The 11,671-nt window shown below is 54.8% G+C and overlaps 1 protein-coding gene across 1 annotated transcript; it reads right to left on the minus strand.

The window, feature by feature from the left end:
* Positions 1 to 641: 641 nt before the first annotated feature.
* MAJIN (membrane anchored junction protein) lies at positions 642 to 9,522 on the minus strand (the record flags this gene model as incomplete). The annotated part of the gene is made up of 10 exons (XM_084274137.1): positions 642 to 761; positions 939 to 1,011; positions 1,866 to 2,010; positions 5,051 to 5,105; positions 5,809 to 5,933; positions 6,700 to 6,731; positions 7,109 to 7,234; positions 7,407 to 7,482; positions 8,746 to 8,791; positions 9,368 to 9,522. 8 exons carry the CDS (start codon positions 9,520 to 9,522, stop codon positions 1,918 to 1,920), a joined length of 708 nt encoding a protein of 235 aa, XP_084130263.1. The 3' UTR covers positions 642 to 761; positions 939 to 1,011; positions 1,866 to 1,917.
* Positions 9,523 to 11,671: the final 2,149 nt, after the last annotated feature.

The following is an 11,671-nucleotide window of genomic DNA, read 5'->3' on the forward strand; positions in this document are numbered from 1 at the left end:
CCAGGCCTAGACATTTGCTGATCTACACTAGATTGCACTAACAGGGTTTAACTGTTGATTCTCTGAATCATCTCCCTGTCCCATTGCTATTTTACCCTTTCATAATCTCGCTCTGTCTTGTTCCCTGTCCAGGATTTTCTACAGTGTCTCCTCTCTGCCCTCTAGCCCATTGCTACCTTTTTCTTTCCCCATCTCACCTTGTCTGGCTCCCTGTCTTCCTTTCTTTGTCCTTCCCTCTGTGCTGCAATGCCTGTACCTTATTTTCTTTCTCCTTGCCACTCTGTCCATCTCCAAGTCCCCATCTTTCACCTCTCCTTCTCTGCCATCATTCACCACTGTTTTACCTCTCTCTGTCTGTCTCTGATTAGCTCCCTCTCTCTAATTTTCAACTCCTCCCTCTTTCTGTAGAAGCCCATCAGGAAGTTTCAGGCTGGGAACATGGTGCTTTACAGCATCAAAATGGTATTTTGTATGAAAAAAATCATCTTTTATAGAACAAAAGTGGTATTTTCATAGAAAAAAAAAAGGCGGTTTATAGAATAAATTGGTGTTATACAGAAAAAATTAAAAATAGAATAAATTGATGGTTTTAAGAAAAATCTCCAGTGCTTTAATGGGAAAAAGAAGAGTAACGCCCAGTTCCAAGGTGACACTTTGTTTATTAGAAGCTGACACAATGAGTTTTACATGCCAAACGCCCAATTTAGGACACTCCAGGATCCAGGACTTCAAGCCTGCTGCTCTTTTCCCAAGAACTTGAGCTGCCAAAGAAGATGATGACATTCTAACCCATTCTAACCCACCACCTGCAGCCTGGTAATGGGAATATGGCAGCAAGGCAGAACTTTCGTTAAAGTATTTAATCCCTGAGACAAGCAACAAGAAAACCTGAATCACAAAAGAAAGGCTACTGCCCCACACTCAACCCACAAGGTTACCTTTCCGCAACCATCAGCACTGCCAGGTCAGTTCTTCCCACAGAAAAGATGCTGCAGTGGCAAAGGGATTATGCTGGGGAAACAAGAAGAGCACATTATCCTTCCAACCCTCCTCCCAGAGTTGCAATAACCAGGTAACTGCTGCCCACCAGACAGGCACAAGCCCAGCACAAAGCCATACAAGAGGAAGGCTGACAGAGGAGAGGAAACGTGAAGAATGACTTGTGCCCCAAGGATCTCTGCTCAGCAGTTCCAGGAACAGAAGAGGGCAGCACTAACAAGGAGCTTCATTTCTTCCCAAACCAAACCACCCATCCCACAAAGAGCTGTTGCCCATGTCCAACTGGTGTCGTGTGGTGACCAGATGACTCTTGTGGGATCCAGCTTTGTCAGTGTCAGGGTGCTCCTGCAGCCAGCAATGCTCAGCAGCTCTTTGCACAGGCACCAGAATTTTGGTTGAAAGCGCCTTTGGCAGGCACAGGGACAGAGGCCACACAGCCTTGGGAAGCCACCCAGTGAAGCCTGTGCTTACCTGGAAAGGACTGAAGGGCTGTCCCAGGAAGGCCCTTGTAGAACGGGGACTGTCTCAGCCCTTAGGAAATCGGGCTGCAGGTGGCACTCCCCAGCTGCTCAAAGCCCCATTGTGGGGGGGCTGTGACTGAGGGCAGCGACCCTCCTCCCCTGAGCAGCTTTTTTCTTGCAGGCAGATCATAAGACCGATGTTTCTTGGGAATGTTGCTCCTTACTGCCTGAGCAAAGGACATCCCCACGTGTTCCCTGGCCTCAGAAAACTGCTCTAACCACAGCAGAGGTGTCCATCCCTCAAGACAAGCCCCAGCCCCCCAAGCTGCCAGCAGCAGGCACAAGCTCCAACACCAGCTGGGAGGTGGCCAGGACAGCACCTGCTCAGAGCTGCAGCATTAGTACCTTCTCCAGAGCGTGGAGAGACCTCTTCCTTCAGACTCCACCCGTCCTTCGGCTACCACTCGGTCCCTTCGCTGCAGCAGCCGCATCGCATTCTCAGCCCCACTGGCTGCTGTTCTCTCTTCAGGGTCAGACTCCACAGGCTCCCCTGTCAGGAACAGCAGCAAGGACAAATCACAGGCTCGTGCTCTCCACACTCCCAGCAAACCCCATGGCTGACCCCGAAGCTCAGAGCCGGGCCCACACTCTGGCTGACGTGACGCCAGGGAGGTTTCAAAGCCATCACACTGTTGACTTATTTGGAGGGAGGCTCCTGTCCCACAGCCCAGCTCCAAAAGAGCTGCCCAACCCAGCTCTGTTGCTGAGAGCTCCTTATGTGGGAAGAGACTCTCAGCCAAAGCCATCAGTCACCTACTGCTTTATGGTGAGTCCAGTTCCTAATCTCACAGCTGGGAAAATACCACACATGGTTTTTAAAGGAAAACCAACCCCCATGTGCTCCTTGCAGCTTTGCAACCCATGCGGCTGGTTGGAAGGGAACAATCCAGGAGCTCCTCACTTACAGGAACTCCCTTGGTTACAGCCCTTGGAAAGGGATGCTGGACTCGACTCACACTCCTGTTCTTCAGGGCAGTTCTGAAAGGAATCACAGAATCACAAGGTTGGAAAAGACCTTTAAGATCATCAAGTCCAACCATTCCCATCCTAAGATAAACCAGATCCTTAAGTACCTCATCTACCCTTTTTTTGAACACATCCAGGGAAGGTGACTCAGCCCCTCCCTGGGCAGCCTGTTCCAGCCCTGACAACTCTTTCAGTAAAAATTTTTTTTCTAATGTCCAATCTGCCCTGACACAGCTTGAGCCCATTGCCCCTTGTTCTATCTTCTGTCACCTTGCTGAAGAGACCATCGCCCACCTCTCTACAATCTCCCTTCAGGTAGTTGTAGGTGGTGTTAAGGTCTCCCCTCAGCTTCCTCTTCTCCAGGCTCAACACCCCCAGCTCCTTCAGCCACTCATCATAGGATTTGCCCTCCAGCCCCTTCCCCAGCCTGGTTGCCCTTCTCTGGACTCACTCCAGGACCTCAATGTCCTTCTGATGGTGAGGAGCCCAGAACTGGACCCAGCACTCGAGGTGCAGCCTCACCAGTGCCCAGTACAGGGGCACAATCCCCTCCACAGACCTACTGGCCACACTATTTCTGACACAAGCCAGGATGCCATTGGCTTTCCTGGCCACCTGGGTGCACTGCTGACTCATATTCAGCCTGCAGTCACCCAACACCCCCAGGTCCTTCTCTGCCTGACAGCTCTCCAGCCAGTCTCCCCCAGCCTCTAGCGCTGCAGGGGGTTGTTCTGTCCCATGTGCAGCTCTGCACTTGGCCTTGTTAAATTTCATCCCGTTGGTCTCAGCCCATCGGTCCAGTCTGTTCAGATCCCTCTGAAGAGCCTCCCTACCCTCAGGCAGATCAACGCTTCCTCCTAGTTTAGTGTCATCTGCAAACTGACTGAGGGAGCATTCAATCCCTTCATCCAGGTCATTGATAAAGATGCTGAACAGAACTGGACCCAGGACTGAGCCCTGGGGGTGCCACTCGTGACCGGCCTCCAGCTGGATTTGGTTCCATTCACCATCACCCTTTGGGCCCAGCCATCCAGCCAGTTTTTAACCCAGCTGAGGATCCACCTGTCCAGGCCAGTGGCAGCCAGTTTCTCAGTCAGAATGCTGTGAGAAACCCTGTCAAAGGCTTTCCTGAAGTCCAGGCAGACACATCCACAGCCTTCCCCTTGTCCATTAAGCGGGTCACCTTGTCATAGAAGGTGATCAGGTTAGTTTGACAGGATCTACCTTTTGTAACCCCATGTTGTCTAGGCCTGATCCCCTGGCCATCACTCATGTGCTGCATGACAGCTCCCAAGATGACCCTCTCCATGATCTTCCCCAGGACTGAAGTCAGACTGACAGGCCTGGAGTTCCCCAGATCCTCCTTCCGGCCCTTCTTACATGTGGGCGTAACATCTGCCAGTCTCCAGTCAAGTAGAACTTCCCCAGTCTGCCAGGATTGCTGGGAGATGATGGAAAGGGGTTTGGCAAGCACATCTGCCAGCTCTCTCAGTACCCTCAGGTGGATCCCATCAGGCCCCATTGACTTGTTAGTGTCTAACTGGCCAAGTAGGTCACTAATCATTTCCTCCTTAACCATGGGAATTTTGTTATTCTTCCCCTCCCTGTCAGCCAGTTCCTGAGGATGAGCACTCAGGGAATACCCATCTTTACTATTAAAGACTGAGGTAAAGAAGGAATTAAGGACCTCAGCCTTGTCCTCATCTCTTATCACTAATGTTCCCTCTGCATGCAATAAGGGCTGGAGATTCTCCTTGCCCCTCCTCTTACTGTTAATGTACCTATTGAAGGCTGTTTTATTCTCTTTTACAGAACTGGCCAGTCTGAGTTCCAGTTCAGCTTTAGCCCTTCTGACTTTCTCCCTACATGATCTCACTGAATTCCTATAGTCGGCCCAAGACACCTGCCCCTTCTTCCAAAGCTCATATTTTTCCCTCTTTTCCCAACGATCTTCCTGGATCTCTCCACTCAGCCAAGGTGGGAAAAGGAACCCCAAACCCATCACACAACGTACAGTGCTCCTGCACAGCACATTTGGGTGTGTTTGCTTGCTTGCTTAAGGAATTGTGAGGCAAGCCCTGCTCTCCTGCTCTGCGAGTTGATTTGTTTCTCGCTGCCCCCACAAGGATGTTTGTCACCCATCTATTTCTCCCCCTCCCTCCTCAGGACATCTGCAGGCCTAACACAAAGCTGTCACTCACTGAGCAGATTTAACCTGTCAGACAGTGAAAGAACAGCAGCAGCTGTAGCACCAGCAGAGATGTAAAAGCACAGCAGCTGAGGCGCTCTGGGAAATGCCATCTGCGGGACAAGACAGGTGCCCAGGCATCAGCCCTGCTAAGACACAGTCCTGGGAAACAGTCACAGAGAAGGCAGAACAGAGAGAAGTGCCAGAAGCAGCAAGAGCTCATCCCTTGGCTGAGCTGGATGAGCAGCAGCCACAAATAGCATGAGGCAGGTGAGGAGGGAGAAAACATGACCTGATGGCATTTGTACAGTTGCCACTTTAAGGACCTAGGACTAAACAGATGTTGCAGTCTCCTCCTGAACATGCTGTAGCTTACCATTTCAAATCCAGGCTCTGCTTTACTCATATGGTGAACACACTCAGCTCTGGATCTAAGAAGTGCAAGAAGAAAGAACTGAGTTTATAGGAAGTCACAAAAAGGAAGCAATCTTGCACCTGGCTACACCAAGCAGGCCGTTAGAAATTGGGATTTTAGTAGCCCTGGCCAGCAAGACAGACACCCTGAACCCATGTTTGTGCTCAGGCTTCAAAGTCTCTTCTGAGGAATGAAAATCCGTGCTCCTTCCAGCACCTGGCTTTCTGCTTTTTTCCTCAAACCCATAGGCAACAAAGAGAGGGGGAAAAAAAAGTGCTATACAACATGGGGATGAGCAGCCAGTGGGAAAGCTTGCAAATCCTACAAGGGAGCTGACACAGAGAGAAGGGCAGGCAGCAAAGAACCACCAAAAGGCCTGACAAGACTCAGCCATGGCACAAGACGATGCCAGAGGAAACTCTGGGCAGAGGGGCACGAAGTGGAGCCTGTGGGGAAAACCAGCCCTGGCTTTCCCCATGGGTAACATTAACCCCAAGGAGAGAGGCAGGAAGCCCTCTAGGGAATGGCACAGGAATCAGGGAGCATATGATAACTGTTCTCCCAAGACAGGCAACGCTGCTCAGATTCTGTCACCCAGGGCAGAGAAGGGAGAAGACACATGGGGCAAAGGACTACCCAGGAATGACAGGTGAGGGAGGTACCAGAGCCATCAAAACTATCAACACGTGCCCTGCACGACTCTCCTGTGCTCAACTCACCCGTCCACACCCGGCTGTGGGCGTGAGGTCTCTGCTGCCACTTCCACTCTTCTCTTCACCACCTCATGCACTGCAGTACTTTCCAACACTTCATTCTTTCTCTTGGTCTTCAAACCACTGCAAACCTGGGAGTGACAACACTTGATCTGGACCATTCTAGTCGAGAACAAACCTCAGACTGGTCAGAGGCATTCAGATTTCACAAAACCGCTCATGTCTACAAAACAGGAACCAAAACACCCTTCAGGAAAAATTAGCTGCCCTGCTCAAACAGCACATCAGCATGGAGAGGCCATATAGAGGAGGGTGCTTTCAACAAGCAATTCTGCCTTCTGAGACATCCCATTTGCTCTGTTCCTAGAGGGGGGCCTAGGAAGGGGATCACCAGGAATGGCATGCCAACTGCTTCTGGGGAATCTGCCCAGGACATCCTCAGCACTAACCCACTCCATCTTCAGGCACTTCCCCGTGCTGAGAACAAACCGAACCTGAGCTCTCATGGAGCAAAAGCTTTCCAAAGAAATCCTTTCGCTTTGTTCTTTACAACACATACAGCACAGAGGAAACAGCTCCACCAGCCGGTGGTGCTGACCTCAGACAGACTCTCCCAGTGAAGGAACCACGGGACAGCTCAGCTCAGACTTGTAGAAAACACCCACAGCTGAAGCCAGCAGGGCCCACGGGTCCTGAGGCAGGATGTCATTCAAAGGCCCAGGGAATGGCCAGGAAGATTTCTCTTCACCGGGATAGCTCGAGGGGAGAATTCAGTGCCACCCTGCACTGCCTGGCTGACACCCGCCAGCAGGAGGACTAGAGCATCGTCGACAGAGATTCGGCTCCTCCAGGCGGCCAGAAGGCAGCTTAAAGAGCACCGCAAAGCCACAGACTCACCAGCTCATCGCCGTCCTCGTTTACTTCTTTACCTGGAAGAGAGGTAACACAACCCTGGGTCAGTACGCAGACCGCACTCCCTAGATCCAACCTAGAAGTCCATTGCTACACTGCGTCTCACTTGCTGAGAACAAGATAAACTACTCAGAAACAGTGCTGGGCTGGCAGGTGACATGCTGCAAGGGAACAACTGCAAATGCAGCTCTTCTGCAAGCACGATTCCTGGCGGTGAATGCTGCATGTGAAGAAGCAAGGCAGGACAAGAGAGACCACACTGCTCTGCTCCCTCTGCACGCAGCTTTGCTCCCTCTGATTCAGAGACGACACAGGTGGTGAAGGGAAGGGCAGAAGCAAGACAGAGATGACAGGTGCTTCCAGAAATGACCCAAACACAACCAGAGCCACTTACCGTGAGGTAGGGCTTGCTGCAAGGACTTGGGTTCCAGATACAGAGTGCAAACGTAGGGGTAAGGCACAAGAGGGACGTTCTCGTGTCGGAATCTCACCTTCGAGACTCTCTCCCATTTACTCCAATCTGGGGGCGACGATAAGACTCAAGCACACGGCACCAACATTTCTGCCAGCTTCTGACAGAAGAGGGCAACTTGGGGACAGATCTGGACCCCGCTAGACAGGAACATCGAATCAAGCAGCACCCAGCAGGCACCAGTCCTCAACCCTTTTCTTTGATGGGTAGGAAAGGATACAGGGAAAGACAGTGAAGTGCTCTGTTGAGAATGGGTGCAACTGGCCAAGATTCCCAAGGACGACTCGAATCGCTTCCTGGAGAGGCCAAAACAACAGTGGAAGGCAGAATGTTAACAGCACTGGCACGATTTCCCTGCTGAATGGACTCAAGGCTTGGGGAAAGTTCAAAGGTATTTTACAGTTTGCTTGAGTCACAGCACAGCAGGTTCTTGGTGCCTGGCTTTTCCTGCTCCCCGTCCTCACCCCGCTCCCTCCCACCGCCTCAGAGTGCGCTGCCCTGACAGACTCATTGAAACTGAAGTGAATGAGCATCCTACTCCTGAATTTGCACAGAAGCCATGCTATGGAGAGTGGAGTTGTGCTCTGAGATTGAACAAGGTTTACACTTCAGAAGGCTCCTTGTTGCCAGCAAAATGCACAGTTCAAAAATACGCATATTCCCCTTCTTCTGGGGATTGACCTGATGCAGGTACAAAGGAACTGCAACTCAGCCCCAGCAAACTCCTGCTTTGCAAACGGGAAACTTCTCCTAGCAACACCTCTCAATAGTTTAAAAAGTGAAAAAGAGAAGTAAAACCACAGTCATTTCCCAAGTCAATTGAAATCAGCACAAGTTCTGCAATGACCTTTATAACTCGATTACCAGAGAGAACAGATATTACTCTGAACATGGTTAAAAGCTCAGTAAGGAGCATTGTTAAGCAGCCAGTACATGGGCCTCGTTTCCTCAGGAATGGCATCTTCTGTCTCAGCAAAAAGATCACAACAGCAGGTGACAACACTCAGTTGTCACCAGGCTTGGTCACAAAGTAACGGCATCATTAAAAGAACACCACTGCTTCCCACAGCTTTGCAGCTACGAGGAAAGCACCTGCAATTGGGTTTGAAAGTAGCCACTGCCAAGCCAGCTCACTGGTACTGCCACAGCTCCTGAAAATACAGGAGGCTCTGACAGCGTGTCAAGCCCGAGATGTTCAGAGCAGCCATTGTGCCTGTGCTGAGAGCCAAACCCAGGAAAGTGCTGCTGCAGAATCACCCTGAGCAGCACTGAGAGAGGAGCAGGGGGCCACCAGCTGCACAAACAGGACTTTGCATTTGTCCCCTTTGGACAAGCAGTAGCTTCCTCCAAGTGTTTCAAAGAAACACATTCCTCACCTATGCTCACGCTGCCTGCCAGGGACATTTTTCGTTTACCTCAGGTTCTCACCCTGCACAGAAGTTCCCCGTGATTCTCCCTTAAAAAGCTGCTGGACAAAACACCCTCAGTCCCGTAACAAACAAAAGATTTGCTCAGCTTAGCATTCAGCCAAGGTCCCATGGACCTGCTTCATCTCCTACCTCTAACTCTTTGGCAGCACTTCCAGTGCCGTGAAGATCGGGAGCGCTGTGAAACAAACAGAGAGAGTGAGTCCCACCCCAGCCAGAAAGCACTGCTGCTGCGTTCCTTGTGCAAGCTCCAACAGCAACAAAACAGCATCCACGCTGCACAGAGAAAATACTGAGCAGGCAGATGAATTCCCAACCCAGCATTTGGAAAAAAACACCTGCTGTCACACCAGGATGGTTTCTCATGACATTGCGATGGGTGGGAGAGCAGATCTTTCCAGTCAAGCCTCGGGAACCTCTGGGTTTGAGGTTTTGAACCCCCACACAAGCAAGCGGTGTGTGGAGCTCAGTTGCCATTGGGGTTAAACCACCACAAAGGCTCTAGAGCTTCACAGTTAAAAGCTCATCAAACTTCAAAGCACTGTCTGTCAAAATAGCCTCTCAAGCACTCAAGCACCCGACCCACATGTGGCAGTGAAACTGGGGTGCTTTTCACAGCTCCAGTGACTCGCTCAGGCCAGTGCCCAGCCTGTGCAAGCACAGTAGTGACTCCAAAGTGATCGCTTCGACAAGCAGTGAAAAAAAGGCAGGAGGAGCCCCCGAGACCTGAGCTGAGGGTCTCATCTGAACTCACTGCTGCACACCATCGTCACACCACAGCTTGCCCTTGCAGCTGCCACATGCTGACCTGGTGAAGCTGCCGCACCGGATTTTAAACTTGTAAACAAGGCGGCCTGCATGAAGAAACCTTGTTTCGGGCAACGGACAGGTAAAGGGCTTCAATGGCATCTTCCCTTCTGCCGCGATGCCAGCCTGGGGAAGCAGGAGAGTCAGAGGCACGTTACTAAAAGCCCGCGAGAAGAAAAGGTTCCCTGCCGGCTCCGGGGGGCGTTTGCAGAGAGAACACATTCCCCGCCAGCGTCTCCCACCAGCCAGACCCCGGCCCGTGCCAGCGCCCGCTCCCATCACGCCGGGGCAGCGGGAGCAGGGCCCGAGGACACACCCCGAGCTGACGGCTACCCCGCCTCCAGCCGGGCTGCGCCGGGAACGTCCCCGCCGCCCCGGCAGCCGCCACGGCCTCTTGCCCCAGGCGCTGGCGGCAAAGCCCGGGCAGGATGCCGCCGCGGCCCGTGCCCGACGCCGGGCCGGGAGGGGAACCCCCGGCTGCCGCGGGTCCCCGAGCCCCATCCAAGCCCGGAGAAACTCTTCTCCACAGCCGGTCGCCCCCGCCGGACAGCCCCCAGCAGCAGGCTGCTACTCCCACAGCCCCCGCCGGGCGGCAGCGAAGGAGAGGCCGGGGCTGGCCGGGCCTGCCGGGGGAGGGCCGGGCCCCGCCGTGGACAAAGGCCCGCCCAGGCAGGAGATGCCACCGACCGCTTCTTCAGCCCCGCCGCCAGCCCGCCAGGCCCTGGGCAGCCCCGCCGATGGCCACCACCGCACAGCCCCCAGCTCCGCCGAAGGGAAAGGAGACCCCGCCACAGCCACCGGCCCCGCCGCGACGGCCGCCTGCCCGCCCCTGCCTCAGGTGGGGACGGGCCGGTGCTGCGGTCGGAGCCGAGCCGACCCAAGCGGAGCCGAACAGAGCCGAACGGAGCCGAGTTCAGCCGGGCCTTCGGCTCGGCTGCGCTCGGCTGCGCTCGGCTCGGCTCGGCTCCTGTCGCTCAGGTCGGCTGTGCGGGGCTCGGTTCGGCTCGGTTGCGCTCGGCTGGGCTCGGCTCGGCTCAGTTGCGCTCGGCTGGGCTCGGCTCGGCTCGGCTCGGCTCCTGTCGCTCAGGGCGGCTGTGCGGGGCTTGGTTCGGCTCGGTTCCGTTCGGCTGTGCGGGGCTCGGCAGGACTCCTTGCACTGGGCTCGGTTCCGCCCCTGCGTGCCCGAGCCGGACCGTCCGGCGGAGCAGGTCTGGGGGCGGAGGGGACCGGGAGGGGCTGCCGGTGTCAGCGAGCGGGGTGCAGGGTGCCGGCAGGGCCCGGGGCCGGTTCCGGCGGGGTGTGGGATTCGCTCCCGGAGAGGCTGCGGAGACCCCGTCGGGGCCCGAGGGGTGGGGAACGTCCTCCCGGCCGGTCCGTGAGCAGATCCCCGCAGGAGGGAGCGGGCCGAGGCACAGCCCTCGGTCGTCTGACGCCGGGACCGGGTGCAGGGCCCGGGCCGGAGCGCTGTCCCGCGGGGCAGCTCCTCCTGCAGCTGCGGGCGGAGCCGAACAGAGCCGGTGTGGCCCGAGCGGAGCCGCACGGCAGCCCGGCCCTGGCAACCCCTGCCGCACCCCGCGGGACGGGCGGGATGCTGGCCAGGCTGCGGGGCCGAGGTGCGTCCGCCGCTCCCTCGGCGCAGCCCCTGGGCCGGTGCTGGGGGAGCTGCCCTGGGGCTGCGGCAGGGACAAAGGGGACCCAAGGAGCAGCTCCGGCAGAGGAGACCAGCGATCCCCTTTCACTGCAGGCAGGGCCGGGCGGCGAGTGCCGGCTCCTTCCTGACGCAGCATCGCGCTGCACAGCGGACCAGGACCGGCACAGGGTACGAGACCCCAGGGAACCGACTGCACGGAAGTCCTGGAGGTTCCTCTGCCACAGGAGCGCTGGGAAGAAAGGTGGTGAGATGCAGGGGACAGCTGGAGCGCTGGTGAGGGGCTGCTCCCTGACAATGGGAGTGATACTCAACCAGCTCTTCTAGTAGGGACATCAGATGCCATGTAGCAGCCCCAAAGTCTTTCAAGGAATTTATCCAAGATGTTTTTCCTCCTTCAGAGGAAACTCTCTCCCCCAGGATCCACCCAGACGTCCTCCTAGGCAGCTCCTGGGGTCTTTCTCTTTTCCAGAGGGAGCTGAGATCTTATGTAAAATTCCATGACTGGTAGAGAAAGGCTACCCAAAATCTTTCCCTCTCTTGGAGGTCACTTTATCCTCTAGGAACAACTGAGACTTACCCCAGCAGCTCCAGGAGTTTTTT

Source organism: Gallinula chloropus (genome assembly GCF_964237585.1).
Source record: "Gallinula chloropus genome assembly, chromosome: 22".
Taxonomy (NCBI): Eukaryota; Metazoa; Chordata; class Aves; order Gruiformes; family Rallidae; genus Gallinula; species Gallinula chloropus.